The sequence below is a fragment of the Varanus komodoensis genome, unplaced genomic scaffold, assembly GCF_004798865.1.
Source record: "Varanus komodoensis strain SLA01 unplaced genomic scaffold, ASM479886v1 scaffold9, whole genome shotgun sequence".
Classification (NCBI taxonomy): Eukaryota; Metazoa; Chordata; class Lepidosauria; order Squamata; family Varanidae; genus Varanus; species Varanus komodoensis.
Window position 1 is genome coordinate 22,722,503 of NW_025336598.1, and position 18,050 is coordinate 22,740,552.

At 40.5% G+C, this 18,050-nt stretch overlaps 2 protein-coding genes across 6 annotated transcripts in view; one reads left to right on the forward strand and one right to left on the reverse strand.

The window, feature by feature from the left end:
- The first annotated feature begins 1,158 nt into the window (after positions 1–1,158).
- On the forward strand, positions 1,159–14,384 carry NIPAL1 (NIPA like domain containing 1). Its single transcript, XM_044418462.1, has 6 exons — positions 1,159–1,230; positions 5,817–6,083; positions 6,911–6,967; positions 9,482–9,572; positions 10,070–10,230; positions 11,167–14,384. The coding sequence occupies exons 1-6, from the start codon at positions 1,188–1,190 to the stop codon at positions 11,796–11,798; spliced, it is 1,251 nt and encodes a 416-aa protein (XP_044274397.1). The 5' UTR covers positions 1,159–1,187; the 3' UTR covers positions 11,799–14,384.
- A 766-nt stretch (positions 14,385–15,150) lies between these two features.
- The window catches only part of TEC (tec protein tyrosine kinase), a 52,632-nt gene continuing 49,732 nt past the window's right edge, over positions 15,151–18,050 (reverse strand). For all 5 annotated transcript variants that reach the window (XM_044418128.1, XM_044418127.1, XM_044418130.1 and 2 more), the window contains one exon: positions 15,151–16,451. In XM_044418128.1, the coding sequence (XP_044274063.1) occupies positions 16,377–16,451 (75 nt within the window). In that variant the 3' untranslated portion in view covers positions 15,151–16,376. The remainder of the gene's footprint in view (positions 16,452–18,050) is intronic.

The following is an 18,050-nucleotide window of genomic DNA, read 5'->3' on the forward strand; positions in this document are numbered from 1 at the left end:
TGGAAAGCTTCCCCAAAACTCTGGCGCTCCCTTCCCTGGGAGGCTAGATTGGTACATTCCCTGTTGTGTTTCTGGAGGCAGGCAAAAATTTTTTTGTTCCAGCAGGCCTTTGAGAATAGTCTGGACTGTGAAATTTCATGGAACTAGCATTATAGTAATTTTTACTGATGTTTTAGTTTTGTCATTTTATATCATTTTAATATCATAGCTATTATTATTACTATTAAAAGCTTTTGTATGCCATCCTATTATACAAGATCTCAGGACAGCTTACAATATTTAAGATATTTACTATATAACTTTTGTGTATTACTATCAGTGTTTTAATTGTACAAGTCTTTAATATTGTATATCACCTTCAGTCTCAGTACTAGGAATAGGGAGATTATAAAGACAAACAAATGCTTTCTTCTCAAGTTAAGCCTGTTCTCTTATTGTAGGAAATCTGTTTAAAAAAACCAACATGGGTGCAGAATACTTCTTTTAAGGTTACAACTTCTCCTTTTGGCAGCAGCTATAGCTGTGCCACGTTTTCTTCATTAACGGATTCTTTGTGGTAAGAACAAACGACGGAAGAAGCAATGGAAAAATACGGGAAGAGTTACAAGTGCAAGGTCATGTCTTCTCCCTCAAAAATTCTTTTGGTGCGTTAAACACCTCGTCCAGAAACATCCAGTGTTCCATCTTGCGCTAGTAACGTTCCCACACCTTTTGGGCTCTCATGCTCAACATACTTGTTAGGTCACATCAAAGAAGCAATCTGAGGACACAACTTGGAGTAACAGTCATTCCTAAAGACGCTGAATACAAGGGACCACGCATACACTTTCTGAGTTGTTCTCAAGTGGGAAAACTACAGAAGGCGTGGGGAACCTCAAGAGTAGGCATAAGAGGGAATTCCAGAACGTAAGCCATCGAAGGTATCCTCACGGTTTCTTGGGAACGCTTTCGCGCCACAATAGCCCTGAAAGGAACTCGTACACGAGTAACCCGCCTCTGTTACGCCACAATGGACCGACCCAGACCGAACCTGGGCTCTTGCGCAGGGAGGTTGAGGGTCCACCCCTTTCACGCCCGCCCCTCGGCTCGGATTGGCCAGAGCTGGTAAGCGAGGGAGAGGCTAAAAAAATTACGCCGTAGGGGCTGCAACAGGGCGTTTGGCTGTTGTGGGAGTCCCCGGCTCAGCTATGGGGCAGAAAGTGGTGCCGCTTCGGGAGGCGTGCCGCGAAGGTCAGTCCCTCTCTCTTCTCTCTCTCTCGTGCTTAATGTTCTACAGCGAGAAGTACGGACAGAACGTACAGTGTACACTGGGAAAAGTGTTGGGGTTCAGTCTTGATGGGAGGCTATAGGTTTGATTAGAAACCCAGAATCCTAAGTGGTGGGGTTAGAGACTCAGATCCTAAGCCGCAATATGATGGTTCGGTTCGGGCATTCTGTACATGCTCGGAGCCATCCACCTTCTCAGTGTTCCTCATACGATGTGCTCCTGGCATTTAGAGTTGCCAAAGGCTAAAGGGTTCTTGTAGCTTTAGCAGCTGCGAGTAAGCGGACAGCTGGCTGATGAAACCATCCATCTATGGAGACAAGTGGTGGGGAAGTCGCATATTCAGGGGTGGGCAGTGTGTGGAGGAATGGTAGCAGACGCGGAGGGAAAACCTAATCGAGGGCTGTACTTGTCCGAAGGAGTAAGGGAGACCCATGGAGGAGAAATGTGGGTAGTGGCATAGGAGTGTATGGAAGCTGAGCTTAACAAAAGGTCGCTTCACCAGGCCTTATTCTACTCCTGGAGTATCCAAAAGGGAGAGTGGCTTTCTCTTTCCACTCAGCTTAATGGAAAGAGAAGAGGTATCAGAAAGGGGGGGGGGGGAGTGTGTGACAGTTTATCAGAGGTACAGTGCAACAGTCCATGTTATCTGCTGCTACCTTACTTGAGTGCCACACTCAGCTTGGCAATATGCAATGAATATTGAAGGGCATGTGACTAAAGCTAACCAAACCAATGCAAATAACACTCTTTCCCTCTCTTCTATGGCCTCTCTGGCATTAAAAAAATAGCTATTAAGTTATTATTTCCTGTGATTAAATTTGCCACCTTAGGTCCTCTCTGTGGTAAAAAGGCTCTGCAGGAGTGAGGCCAGATAAGAATCTTGAATGCAGATACAATTTCAAGAATCTGAGTGCTTAAAAAAGATTAAAACCAACTATGGGATGATGACTATTATTTTTATATTACATATACATCCCACTCTTGTTCCTCTTGTGAGGAATTCAAATAGCTTAAATAGTCTTCCTTCTCTGGGTGGTGAACAGGTATGATCTAAGTCAGGATAATGTTCAGGAAGTTAAGTAGGATGCCACTGATAGCATGAAGGTGTATCTGTTTTCTTACTCATCATGATTATAGAATGTATTTCCTAACTTGCATCATTGCTGGACCATCAAAACTTACGAAACATTTGCCAGCTGTCAAATGAGACTTCCTTCTTACCTTCTTTTGGAATTACTCAGTAACTTTTTACTGATGGCTGTTGCTAATATAAATTGAACACCAATCCAATTAAATCCCTTTCAGATACTGACAGAACCAGTTTGAAGTTTATTGCATGGCTCTTCCGGTGTTAGGTACAGCAGCAGTGATAATCTCTGATCTGGAATAGTGGCAGTTGCTGTTCTACAAAAGGTCCATGTTGACTTGATGTAAGCCCCCCATTTAAAGCCCCATTTCTGTACGCTTAGTATGGTGTTGCTGAATTGGTTATAACAAATGTGTGTTTATAGGAAGCAAAGTGTATACATATACCAAAGAGAACAAGGTAGGCTGATCTGTTGTATATTATTTGACTTGAAATCTATCCACATGCATATGTATATACACGCCTGTGCACACACCTATATACATACCAAGGCTTTTTATTTGAAACCGAGAGTAGTCATCGCATCAAGTTAAGAAAAGAGTATCTGATGAAACTTAGGCATCAGAAATATGTCAACACTGTGAGTAAATGAGCCAGTATTTACTTAATTCTCCTCTCTTGCTTTTCTTTCCTCTTCCTTGTGTGCAAGATTGAAAGCAAGTAATCAATCATACTGATTGTTGCTTAATTATATTAGCACTCAACCATCTTGCTCCTGCAAACATATGTGCTGCCGGCTGCCCCTTAACCTGAGCCCTTGGTGGCAAATAGTTCTACATGCAGGCTACTTTGAATAGAACTTGGATGCCTCCCAACCAGCAGCTTTCAGATATGTTCAGTTATCAGTACATCAAATGGCAATGGAGGAGCGGGGGAGCAGGAAAATGAACTTATTTTTGTATGCACTTTTTCTGGAAGGGATGGGACTGCTTGTATGCACTCTACTTCAGGAGGGCTGGATACACATAGTATGTTCATTCGTTTCAAAGAAGAATTTCTAGCCTGACTTCCCCTCAAAAGCCACAACAGTGTTGTAGGGAACTTAGCAATATTTTAAGCAATGTTAAATTTGCAGCAATTTAAAAATGCAAAGCCATTTTGGATGGGGAAACTGCAGAGTGGAGAAGCAGCTGCTTAACTATTTCCCACCAGCCTTTTGGCTACTTCAGATCCCCTCCCCAGAGCCTTTCCTCAGTGTGGGGGTTCAAAACATCTTTTTCAAAGTGCACAAAGAATGTGTGGCTAAGTTTCTCTCGTACATTTTCATATTTTTCCCCTCTCTGCAGTGCCGAATGTTGCATCATTAGATGTAGGTGTAGCTGAAGAGTGCTTGACTGTTGCTTTCAAATGCTTCACCAAGCTGTGTTGGATTGTGTGATCCCTTTAGTTCTTTCACTGTGCATCTGAACTTAGGCTGATGTTCATCTGTTACAATTTGCTAAAATAAGTGAATCTTTTATTTGTGTTCAAATTATTTCCAAAATGAAGGAATTGTCTGTCTCCTGATTTTTTATCAGCCCCCCCAATACTGCATAGTTGACATGGTGTCATTCCAGTTTCCTTTTTACTATTACGAAAAGTTGACTTCATGAATGAAAGACTTTCTTCAGAGGCAGCCACTTGTGGAATGTATATTTATGAAGGATCCGCCTACTCTGTACCAAGTAATTCCCCTGCATGCACACACATACACACTGCCTGAGAAAAATTCAAATTGGGGTGGCAAGTACTCAGAGAGATTAGACAACAAAGCCAGGTTGTTGTGTTCCTCTGGCAATTTTGCCTCTGTTAATTACATACTCCCTGTACATGTTACTTACCTACATATGTATTATTATTGTTGTTATTTTCATTTATACATGTTATACTGCCCCATAGCTGAAACTTTATGGGTAGTTCAGAAACAGTATGTGTTACTGAATCATCAGTTGCTGAACCATGTGGGGCCAGCTATGCCATTACACAGAGTGGAAGTAACTTTCTCAGGCAGTTGATTTGAGATTTCATAAAAGGACAGCAAATGGTTAGATAATTGACTATTATTGCACTTTTACTGCCAGAGAGGAGAGGTGTTTATGGTGCCTCAAATGTGGCGCACTGGTTTAAACTGCTGAGCTGCTGGGCTAGCTGATCAAAAGGTAAACAATTTGAATCCGCACATGGGGTGAGCTCCTGTACTCTGTCCCAGCTCCTGCCAACCTTGCAGTTCAAATGCGTATACATGCAAGTAGACAAAAAAGTACCACTTCGGTGGAAAGATAATAGTGTTCTGTGCACTTTGGTGTTTAGACATGCCGGCCACATGACCACAGAAACTGCAGAATGACCACAGAAACTGCAGAATGACCACAGAAACTGCAGACAAACGCTGGCTCCCTTGGCTAGGAAGCGGAGATGAGCACCACCTCCAAGAGTCAGACCTGACTAGACTTTAATGTCATGGGGAAACCTTTACCTTTGCCTTTTTATTATGAATCTTGCTTGGGAGTGAAGGGTAGGTGTCATGCACTGGTTTGCCTCAGATAGGAAAATGTTTTAGGCCAGCCCTGGGCCCAGATGCAAGTGGTTGGCTTCTCTAAGGGAAGAATTTCCAGCAGAAGAGCCATGACGAATGTGTCCAAAGTAGACCCCAGGTGCTCCTCACTGCTCTCATGGAACTATAACTTTTAAAAATCTGGCAGTAGTATTGTTTGCTAATTTTTCCTTCCACTATTTTCTTTCCCCGCCTCATGGTTTTATCTGAAGCAGGTTTCTCCTTTCTGTGGTGTTGCAAGGCCTATACCTGTGGTGGAACACCACTGCTAGTTACACAATTCTAGGCGGAATAGACCAGTGGTGTAAATACAGAGCCCTTAAATGTTTCTATGCATGCTAAAGATGAATTGTGGAAGCAGAATAAAATAGATCCCAAGAATTATCAGTCTAAGACTTTGCTAACCTAGACTAAGCTGTTTGTATCTGCCAGGAACCTCTTGGCAAATTTCTCCTGCTGCTTCAAACTTAGAATTCTTGTTTTGTTTTTGTCTGGTCAAATTCAAAAGAGTAGGAAGACATTTTCTTCAGCTCACACCTGTGCTCCAAGGCAAACAGGGTGTAACACAAATACCAGATACTTAAAGCAGTATCTGTCAATAATTTGGACCTTGTTTTCCATCATCAAGCATTGAGTAATATACCATTTTCTCTTTTTCATTTATGTGGAACTGCTTTCTGTTACTTAAATTGTTGCTCCCTATGTTGGGAACTGCTGTGTTATAATCTTCTAATGTAATAGGAAGCTATACAGTAATCAGGAGTAGGGACAAGTGATGCATTTGCCATGAATATATGAATCATTTCTTCAGAGGCTTTTGTGGACATGGAAATGATATCTTTAAATAATACCCATTTCTTTTCCCATAGGAGAGGTGTTTCCTTTGGTTTGCCCAAACTCTCATCATGTATGGTGTCAAATCCTCAACGTTTCAGAGCTTCAAGCTTCTTTCTTTGCCTATTCTGGGAAGTACTCCAACGAAACAACACTGAGTGTTTCTACTCCCATGGGAAGCAAATACAGTTTATATGTAGGTGTGGCCTTGGCCATAGGCTCCAGTATCTTTGTTGGTTCTAGCTTTATATTGAAAAAAAAAGGCCTTCTGCAATTAGCTGAAAAAGGATGCACTAGAGCTGGTAAGAAATATTACTACTATCATTAAAATAACCAGACTTCTTCCATTTTTTGAGGTGTGCAGCTCTTGAACCTCAAAGCACATGTAGTTTTAAAATTAATGTTTTAAATCTGAGCAATTTAAACATTATATCCAAATTGTATCCTTTTGGGAGAACCAATCGAATTACAAACTTGCAGGAAACCATGCTGGCATATTGGGACAAAAAGTATGTTAGTTCTTATGAAGAAAGTGTTAATTGGGCCTTTTTTCAATTTCTTAAAATATATAGTCACTCTGTTGAGACATGAGAAAATCCAGATTGAAATGATAATTTAATTTATAATCCAATTGCTAGATTTTTTTTTTTTTTTTTGCGGTGTGGGGTTAATTGCTGACAGTTTTGAATGCATACAAGTTGGAAGTGAAACACAATACAATCCTGTACTTGGCTACTCAAAGGTGACTCATTACTTTCATTGGGGCTTGCTCCGAGGTAAGTATATCATCACCTAATGAACTTTTATTGATGGTCAATTTTCATAATATACTAGAGTATTCTTATACTGATCATAGCACTTTATCTCATGTATACATTTTAATATATTTTTGAGTTTGTTTTACAAAACAGTGATTAAAAATATTCCAGATAGAAATATGTTTATTGGCATCAACCAAAATTCAGCTAAAGGTGCAGTCCTATCCAGGTTTAGACAAAAAAGTCTTGCAATTCCTAGCATCTCCCAGCTAGCATTGTTCTTAGATAGAGAAACAAGATGATGTACCTTGAAGACTTTATTTAAAGATCTTCCTGTTATTTAGACTGAAAATAGTTATTTTTTTTTCCAGGACAGGGTGGGTATTCTTACCTGAAGGAATGGTTATGGTGGGCAGGGCTGCTTTCAAGTAAGTACCTCTCTATTTTTGATAATATAAGGCTGCCTCTGAAAAGTGCTTGTCAAAGGCCAATGCTTATTTCTTGAAGTAAATATCTCAACTTGTAAACATCACTCACTGTTCTTCATGGCAGAGCCGTATTGAGTTCTTTCCCCGCAAATAATACCCGGTGAATATCCTCTCCTGAATGTCCCCCTCACTGTTCTTGTAGCTTTACATGTGTTGGGGGCTGAACACCTGCAGTAACAAACCTCTTCTAGGCTTCCATGTGATGCAGAACTTTGGAAGGTTTATCTTGCCCTTGAGTAGAAAGGGCTGTTATAAACAGTAGTTCCCAAGCTGGGGGCTCCGGAGTGGGAAGGCACAGAGACAAATGGTAATCATGAGGAAAGGAGTTCCCTATGGTTTTGTGGTGGTATTCTTGTGGGGGAGAGTGATCAGAAAAGGCTTTTGTTTATACTCTTCTTGGGCTGGTTTCTCAGACAGGGGTATATCAATGCTTTAAATATGCAATGTCCACATGTTGTGTGTGAGCTGATGGAAAAGTGGCAGTATTTCTGGTGGCAACTATAATATTACGAAGCACCATAAAGGTTAACCTGATCCATCAAAGAAAACACTTAAAGTTTCTTCTAGAATTCAAAATTCTCAATTCTCTTTTTCCTAATAAGTGCAGTGCATTCCTGTGCACAACTATTGGGAAGTAAGTTCTGTGGAATTCAATGTGATTTACTCTCTGGTGTGTAGAGGCTTTCAGACTGAATTCCCCTTTAGAATTTTTCTACACAAGGCATTTATTGAGAATGTGTTGATTCTTTACTCACAGTTGTTTGCAGACTTTTTTAGATGACATTACAGCTTCCATTTTGTCTTCTGTTTTTTTTTCAGAGAAACCCCCCCGTCCTTTTTTTTTCTTTTAGAACGGAGAAAATGAGGTTTTAAATTACAACAAGGAAAAATCACATTCTTTTTCCTAGTATACTCATGCTATTCCACTATAGTGCATATCCACCTAGAGGTTGTATAGTAGAAAAGCAGGAAAGGAAGAGCTGTTCGTGTATAGATTGAATTTAACGCTGTAATGAAACCAAAAGTAAATCCCATGATTAATAGCTTCTTGTAGTTTGGGAGTGAACAAAAGCAAGGCTGAATGAATGAAGATTCCTTTTCAGATGTGAAGATTTGCTGTTAATATCTTACAGAACTTTTGCTACTTTTGTTGCTGATGTTTAAATCATAACCTGACTCATGGAAAGCCATCAGCCCATTCACTTTTTATACATCCTTCCTTTCGTATCCTATCCTATCCTATCCATAAAAATCTCAGGATGGTCCACCAACCATAGGCACAGCATCACATCTATAATAAAAACCCAATTAAAATAAGAATTAGGTCTTAAAAATAATGGGAAAATAAGGTTTTGGCCTGGCGCTGAAAAGAATACAGTGCTGGCACCAGGCAAACCTCTCCCAAGAACATATTCAACAACTGGGGCACCACCATGGAGAAAGCCAAATTAATTGGCTCTCATCCAGCCCATCACATCAGACAAGACACCAGTTAAGGGCAGCCACTGCCTGACATGGATTAGATGTAGAAGAGAGGTAAAGCTGGGTGTCATCAGTGTACAGGTAGATGTACAACCTCATGTAGATGTTGAAGAGCATGCAAGATAAAATGGAACCCTGTGAAACTCTATGGCCAGGCTGTCATGGTACAGAGCCATAATCTCCCAGCACCACCTTCTGGAATCAGCCAGCCAAGTAAGAGTGGAACCAACACAGAGTAGTGCCTCCAACCCTCAACTCGGCCAGCCTATCCAGAAGGATACCATGGTCAATGCTGAAAGGACCAGGAGAACCAACAGGGATGCACTCCCCCTGTCCCTCTCCCTGCACAGGTGATCATACAGGACGACCAAGGTAGTTTCAGTCCCATAGCCAGGCCTGAAACCAGACTGAAATGGGTCTAGATGATCAGTTTCCTCCAAGGGAGCTTGGAGTTGCCCAGCCATCACCCACTCGAGCACCTTGCCCAAGAACGGAATGTTAGCCATCGGTCTATAATTGGTGGCAACCTCTGGGTCCATGTGTGGCCTCTTTAAGATGAACCTGATCTCCACCTCCTTCAAGGAGTCAGGGACCTGGCCCTCCCTCTGAGAAGCATTGACCACTTCCTGTCCTTAGCTTTGGTAAGCAGCCAAGAAGGGCAAGGGTCGAGTAAACAGGTGGTTGGATGGACTTCTCCAAGCCCCTTGGCCACATCCTCAGGCCGCAACAATTGAAATTCATCCAACAAGAATGGACCAGATGGTGTTCTTTACAAATGGAACTGTTCTGGGGGTAAAAAGTAACTTCATACTACTAATTCTAGTAATATCCAAAGTTTCTTTGTCTCACGAGAGGGCAAAAAGGCATTGTTAGAATTAATACAGGCATTGAGAAATAAACTGACATACAATCACAACAAAGTGCTCATAATTAGGAAAAGCTCAGTTTCTCTAATACTACTTTCTTTTGCAGTGGGAATTGGAGAAGCAGCAAACTTTGCTGCATATGCCTTTGCTCCAGCAACCTTGGTAACCCCCTTGGGTGCGCTAAGTGTTCTTATAAGGTTAGTACAAATTAGTTTTGTTCACTGGAACATCCAATATATTAAGTACTCTGTAGCTTGCATCCAGTGCTGGATTACAGATTCTCATAGACCCTTTTTCACTACCGTAATTTAAAAATCCACACAACCCTTCAAGCAACTTCCAGGCAGCTAATAAAAGTAAGAACAAGCATTAAAGCAGCCTGAGGTGTATACACACTGTTGTACTCAAAATATTTTCTTCTTCCTCAATACCTCTGCCCCATTTTGCCTTTCACATTCTCTTCCATTTCAGTGAATTGCCCAACTTTCCTCTTTAGGTGGACAATGTTACAGAACAATTCTGTAGTAGTATTCTTTCAACTGACTGTAATGTTCTCTAAGATGCTAGAATCAAACATGTACAGTATTTAATTTGCTTCTTATTAATTCAGGCTATTCTAAACTTCAGACTAGGTTTATTGTATATGAAGCATTCTATTTCTATTTAATGCTTCTTTCTTTAAAAATCCAAACAGTGCAATATTATCTTCCTATTTTTTGGATGAAAAGCTCAATATTCATGGGAAGCTGGGATGCATATTAAGCATTTTGGGATCTACTGTGATGGTAATTCATGCTCCTGAAGAGGAGCAAGTCACATCATTGGCTGAAATGGAAATAAAGCTAAAAGATCCAGGTATGTAATTCAGATAATTACTTTTGAATGAGTAAATGTATCCTGAGTGTTTTCTTTACTGATATTTTGATTGTACCCAGTTTGTTCCCTCATTAGACCAGTGGGTTTGGGGATCTGCATGCCCTTCTCTACATGCATAGGCTTCATGGCAGTGTTACCTCCCAAATGAGATGTTGTGTGGACCTGGAGCTTGGGCAGGCACTCCCAGTGGGTGAAAGGATTGTTTCCTCCCTGCGTCCAGGCACTGTGCAATTGGGAGTTTGATGGGAACCAGACTACAGCATGTCAGGTCAGGCATGGATATCAGACAGCACTGAAAATTGTCTATATATATCACTGACCTGGAAAATGGTAATATTATTTATTTATTATTAAAACATTTTTATGCCGCCCCATTCGCCGAAGCCTCGGGGCGGCTTACAACAATAGATACTGGATGTGTATTTGTTTTTCGGCGCCAGGCAAAGACCTTTTTATTCAAGCAGCATTTTAAATGTTAATATTATTGAATTTTTCTGGCCAGGGCGGCTTATTTTATATTGTATATTTGTAATTTATTTTAATGTATATATTTTAAAACGTTATTTATTTGTTGTAAGCCGCCCTGAGGCTTCGGCGAATGGGGCGGCATAAAAATGTTTTAATAAATAAATAAAAATGTACTGTATAGCCCTATGAATGCATATAGCTTCCTCTAGAGGCTGTGAAAGATGAAGTTTCTCACACAAAACTTTTCCTGCTCTCTAATTGGTAAATGCACACATAGTCCCTCCTTTGCCATACTGAAGTTACTATATCAGTCATTCAGTAAACAGAACTCTTCTTTATGTGTCTCCAGATCCATTCCGCTCAGTTGAACAAATAGACATTTTATCATTACTTAATTCATGTTATGTTGACTGCTTTTTTTCCCCTCTCTTTCCATCTCCTGAACAGTGTTCATTGCATTTGCCGCTATTATAATTGTGATCTCGCTGGTGCTCATTTTTGTTGTTGCTCCAAGGCGTGGCCAGACAAATATATTGGTCTACATCTCCATTTGTTCAGTAATTGGTGCATTCTCAGTTTCCTCCGTCAAAGGACTGGGCATTGCTATTAAAGATATGCTGTATCAGAAGCCAGTTTTCCGACATCCACTGGTTTATATTTTGGCAGCCATCTTGGTTCTGTCCGTTAGTACCCAGATTAACTACCTCAACAAATCATTGGATGTGTTCAATACATCTCTAGTGACGCCCATTTATTACGTCTGCTTCACAACTACAGTGGTGATTTGCTCCGTTATCCTTTTCAAGGAATGGAATAGCCTGGAGCTTGGCGATATCATTGGGACCTTGAGTGGATTCTTCACCATAATTATTGGCATTTTCTTTCTGCATGCTTTTAAAAATGTCAGCATCAACTGGAGCCAACTGGCATCTTCGATTAAAAAAGAGCCTGTTTTACCTGTCCATGGTTACGAGGCTCATCACACTTTACTGGAGAACATGGAGGCTCCAGCCTTGGCACGTGATGAGGACAATACTCTGTTCAGTCAAGGAATTGAGCAGCGGGACGCCCACCATTAAGTCATCCCTAGCTGCCTGAACAGCTAACTTGACAAAAGTTAGCTTAAAAGCAGCAGCAACTTGCAACCACCGACCCAGGATGGTGCTTAGTGGGATAGAAAACAGTCACTAATCTCTGCTTGTGGAACAGGACAGGAAGTATGTTTACTGGTGATGTTTCCATCTATTCCCCATATCGGGCAGCATATGAACACCACTGATAATTGTGCTGTTTGGAGGACTGCTGTTTTGGCTAAGGAATACAATTATATGTAATATATTTTCATAAATGGCACTTTATGATTTTTACTATATTAAACATGCTTTTATAGGTAATTTGGTGAAGGTATTTATACATGGGAAATCATGACCTTCCCAAAGGCTGACACTTTAGCATAGTTCCAGTTCTATATTGTTCCACCTGGCAAGGTCCAAAAGGAAAAATAACAAAGTACATTCTAGCAAAGAACTGTGCATTCATCAAAAATGTGTTTTTCCTATGTCAGGTAGCAGTGAATAATTTTGTTAATGTTTTGGATCTAAAGAAATAGACCCATTAAAATAAATGGGATTTCAGGTAATCATTATTAAGTCATCCCATTGATTTCAGTGGCTCTGTTCCAAGCATGGCCTAGTTTGGATCCAGCTGTGTGTGTGTGTGTGTTTTGTTTTTTCTTTTTACTAGCTTATTGAAAGTTTAACTTGTATTATTTTTCTTACCAGTTCATTTCTTTGATCATTAAAACTATCCAGAAAACAAACCTTGTACTATTACTATTTTCAAAAATATAACCCTAAATTTTCCTAAATGAGAATTTATTCCACTTATCTCCATGTATGCATTTAAAGTAAAACAAAGTGTGTTCCACGCCTTCTAAAAACAGACTTTCTAGAGGTTACCTTATGCCCATCTAAAATGGAAGGAGAAAAAGGAAAGTAAATATTGCATATAACTTCCATTTTGGGGGTGCAAGCCAATGGCCTTCCAATATCGCCCTGTGAAGGCCATAGGATTCTGCACAGTCTGAGTGCCAAGATCCTATGATCTTGGAACTAGCACTGAGAAGACTGAGCTCTCACAACTGATGTGGAAAGAACCATGGTTGTTGCCCTTTGCTGAACTCACAGCTAGGCTTCGGAGGGGAAAAAGGGGGACTTGCGAGAGGTGGCTGGGTTACATTTATACCACTTCCAGTTGATGCCTCAGCCTCCTCCCCTCCTCATCCGTAAATATAGATGGCTGAAAATGGCATCTAGAGAAAATGCAGGATGTGAGGTGTGGTGATGACAGAGATTGCTACTGTTGTGCCTTGCACTGGATATGCGTAACCCCACCAAGCATCTGTCATGGAGGCAATTGGATTGTCTCCTTAAAGTATTGCATGAGACAGATGAAGGATACTGGGACGGAGTATCGCATCATGCAGTCACTGAGTTCTCGAAAGGTTTAAAAAATAATCTAGGTACATGTCATGATAAATCTATCTCAAACCAGTCTCGTAGATTTGTAGTATTTGTCAGAATTTCTCATCTTTAAAATGATTTACCTGAATTAAATAAGATTTGTGTGCTTTCATATATATGTAGTCAATTTTGAAAAAGATATTTCATAGACTCATTTCCACTAGGTTTTTAAACTTGGTCTGGTAAGCTCCTAAGTCCGTCAAATATATTTTCAATTTATTATAGATATTTGTAAGCTTTTTGGAATATAGCCCTATGATAGCTCAGGCTACATCGATTAGTTGAAGCAAAATATTTTTGAAGTTTCCTACTTGCTTTTGCACAGAATTACATTTGAATTCTTTATAATAGTGATTCTCTGCAGCTGGTCGGTTGGTTTTGCTATTTTCTTATAATTTTCTTAACTGTTTTGTAAACAGGCAAATGACTTCAGTCATTAAATGTGGGCATGTTGAACTAGAACTATCAAGTATTGAACACTATTGTAGAATACCACTGCATCAAATATAGGCTTATAAATTTATAAGCAAATTAATCCATGTTTTTAAAACAAGTATTGCTTGAAGTTTAGGGTTTTCTTTTCATAGAAATTGTTCTCTCTGAAACATGCAATATATTAGTGGTAAGTGAACATGGATGGGCAGCTCCATTCCCATGTCCACTATATGTTATGCACACTGTTTCACCAAATACCATAATTACTGGTTTTCTGTGCATATTAAATGCAGCACTTATTCAGGTTACCATTTTGGAAGTGTAATTGTGTTAAAACAATCTCGCCATTTAGAGGGACATCTTGATTGCCCACTTCTAGTATATTTGTCAGCAGTGATGTGCAGTTTGAAGTGAGCAAACATTGTACTTAACGCAGAAGCATAATTATGTATGCAGGAAAATCCAGGATTCATGTCATCCAGGAAAGAAATTATATAGTTCTGACTAAGCACATTATGATTCAGCATATTTGAATAATTTATTTAATGTTAACTTTGATGGATTTTTGAAGCTTGTCCTTTTAACATGCTCAAAAGGAATAAAGTATACATTGTTTTGATAAAATATATAAAAATGTGTGTCTTCCTACTTTTTTATAGATATTAGTAGTATTTCTGGGGGGTTGGGTTAGTTCTCATGGTATATATAGATCCACTTCCCCCAATCTGAGCTCCTGTAGAGGTTTTCTACTGCAACATCCACAATTCCTGACTATTGACCATTTTGCCCAAGGAGGTTGCAGTCCAAAATACCAGGAGGGGCCATACTGGAGGGGAAACTGGCTGGTAGAACTGGACCAGTCTGGAAATTACTTGTGGCACTGCATGTAGAGGTGTCTTCAAATAGGCTTGGCATAATACTTATTTAGGATAAAATGAGCAAAGAGATTTTTTTCCATACCAGAGAGACTTTTGGCTATTGGGCGGTATAAAATGAAATAACATCTGAGAGGCTGGGAAACAAACCCAGTACTTCACTCACACACCCTTCATCCCTGTGCAAATCCAATAGTTTAGTTTTTCAAGACATTCCAAATTCCTTAGCTTAGATTTTTGCATAGTACCAAGTCTTGAAATGCTTTTTCAACATTTTAAATATACCAGGACAGGCTATAATGATCATGCAAACCTGGTCAGTGTATGTCACATTAGATAAAAACAAAGCTAAAAAAGGCAACTGTAATAAAGAGTGCTAGAGTTTTGTTCTGCCAGATACTTATCAGAAGATGAAAATCAAGGGTGCAGCTTTTATCAGGATTTCAAACAGGTATATTTATTAGACTCCATTTTGCTATACAATATTATTTAGAATTTCTATACCCTGCTCTTTCTCTAAAAAGAGCACAGAACAGCTTACAATATTAACAATGAATTACAATATTAATAAACAATGAAATCTTAATAGTTCATTGTTAGGGCCATGAAACACATTTTATTGGCTGCAGAGTTAGAACAACAAACTGACCAACAAGATTCTGATTTATAGTCAAACTTGGAGCATGCTTGCTTATCTTCTGCTACAGGTGCAATATCACAAACAATGTGCAACATAATAAGGATTCAGAAGTCTCTGCTTCCCAAACTTTCAGGAAACAGTCTGTTCCTATTTCATATAAATAAGTGTGTGCAATGTATATATTTACAGAATGTAGATGTATTTATAGTTTATTCTGAATACTATTCAAGTACATTCTAAGCCTGCTTTCATATTAGTCTATACTACACCATGTCCTGTGTGAGTTACAACTTTCAGACCACTATAATGTTATTACATTTTCATGCTACACTTCTTTCCCTCTCCCATTCATCTTTCCCTCTCCTCCATTCACCCAACAACCATATGAGGTAGGTTAGGCTGAAAGATAGTAATTGGCCCATAGCACCTTTGCCCTCATTAATCTCTATTTAACCATGTGATTTGTACCCAGGTACTATCCTCTTGTACTCCATATACCTTTTATTGTGTTTTACTTTGCTATCAGCTAACTGCTACAGTGTACCAACTAGCACTGTTGACAGAACTGGTTATAGGTTTAGCATTCTCCACTTACAAATTCTCTAAAAAGACTTTGTTGTGATAAAAGATAAAAAGCACAAACTTAACCACGAGATGGAACAGTTCTGAGCCAGTGGTTGATAGGTTCTGCAATGTCTGATAGAAAGCAAAAAAGACAGAACTGTTAAGTTCAGGAGCTAGCAACAGTATTTATAGCTGCGGCCAGCCCTTCTAAGACAAGGAATTTTAAGGAAGGCCTCAGAAGCATTGTTGTGGCAGTATTTGGCCATGATTCAAAAAGTCATGAACTGCCACTCTTCGTGTTTGAATGTAAAAAAAAGACTGAAGAGACTTGCATATGATTCCATCACTGCTCTGCAATCAATGGGGGTTCCAGCTTGTCCTCAGTTAAAGAAGCACCTTTTTCTCTTTGGCAACTGCTAGAGGTGTCCGCTAGACAGTTACTTAAATAACTGAGCAAACTTTGGGTACCTCACAAGGTCCTTTTAGAGATAAATAGTATGCACTGCTGCTTTCTTTCTGTGTGGTCATTTTAAGCAGCACCCAGGATTGTGCCTTCATGAGAGTGCAGCAGCAACATCTTGAAAACACTGTCTCCTTACTGTGAACTTCTGTTATGTCTTGTCATGAGGAACCATCTTCTGCTATAGCATCTATCATCTGCAGCAGAACTTGAAATGTTGGACGATCTTCTGGTTTCTAGAAAATAACAGCATGTGTTAAATGTCATTTTGTAACGTTTCTAATTACTGCGTTTCCTTTGGACTAAAGCCGAATAAAAATTACTGGATGTAATAAATAGATTTTTCCCAAGTAACCAGGTGTAGCACTCAGACAAACCATAAAATTGGAAACAATTCAATTATTTCTCATCCAAGCAAAGTTGAAGACTGCCATATGAATTGCAGCATTATAGAGGTAAAATACAGTGAAACCAAATCGGGTCACGAACAGAAATTTCTGAAAAATTTTGCCTCAGGTTGTGAACTCCACATTGGGTGATGATCGTAATCACACCAGCCTCTCCCCGATTGCGCCCATGATCGCGCCCGCCATCGCACCCGCCTCCCACCAGCGCGCCCACCGCCTCCCAGTGCACCCACCATTGCACCCACCTCCCCCCTGAGCATGCCCACTTCAAATTTGTGATTAAAAAACAGTTACAAAACAGATTAACCATATTTGCATTGAACCTTATGGGGAAATTTGAGTTGGCTCACGACCAATTTGGGTCACAACCAGAGTCCTGGAACAGATTAAGTTCGTAAGCCAAGGTACGCTGTAACTGGGCAATGAGTGGAGGTTATGGATTGATAACAGACTAAGGCAAATCAAATCTCATTCAGCAGCTGTCTATCCTTCTCTAAGGGAAACTGCACAGAAAGAAGTACAGTGGTACTTCTGTGGTACCCGTTCTGAACCATAACTTTATGTTATACATAAAGGACAGCATATAAAAGTTTTAAATGAATAAATATGTAATTTTTTTAAAACCACAAGAATATGAGCCACCTCCCCAGGCTGCAGGCCAAGCCGTGGCCGCCTCGCCAAGCCCGGGGGCGGACAGGCCAAGGCAGAGCAGGAGTGGGGCCATAGCTCCCATGCCTCCACTGTGGCCTTCTCAGGGCAAGCCGCCGCCACCAAGCAGCCGCCATGCTTCTGCCCCCTGTGCCAGGGAGAGGTGGGAGGCACCTCACTCAGCAGGCTGTGGCCCCGTTCTTGCCTTGGCCTGCAGAAAGCAGCCTTTACCTGTTTGCGGCCCTCTCCTGGCCGGGGGAGCTGTCCCATGCCCACCTCTCCGGCCTCCCACTCCTGCTCGCCCTCCCGGAGCCAGGTGAGTGCCTGCAAGGGGACCTTCTTCCAACTCAAAAGCGGAGCGGCGATGAGGAGCTGGGAAGGCCTCGACCGAGATGAGTGCACCCTCATGGCTCCCCCTCATGGTGGGTGGGGAGGTTATTGTTTGGAGTGTTCGTGCAGGGAAGATGGCCGTGATCACATTTGTGTTCATGCAGGAACATGGCCACAATCGTGGACATCAGCTGACGTGGAGTTTGCAAACAGAGGCAAAATTTTGCCAAAATGTCTGTTCATGACCCAATTTGGTTGTGACCTGAAGTGTTCGTGAACCGAGGTATCACTATATAAGAATGACTGTATTGACAGTGACACGTTTATTTTGGTAGTGGTTAATATTTGCATGTATCTAAGACGTTTTGCTTGATTCCTCGAGGGCTCAATTTAATTTTAGACAGAAAAAAGGCATATAATTCCCAGAATGCCCCAACATGCTGGAGGGGG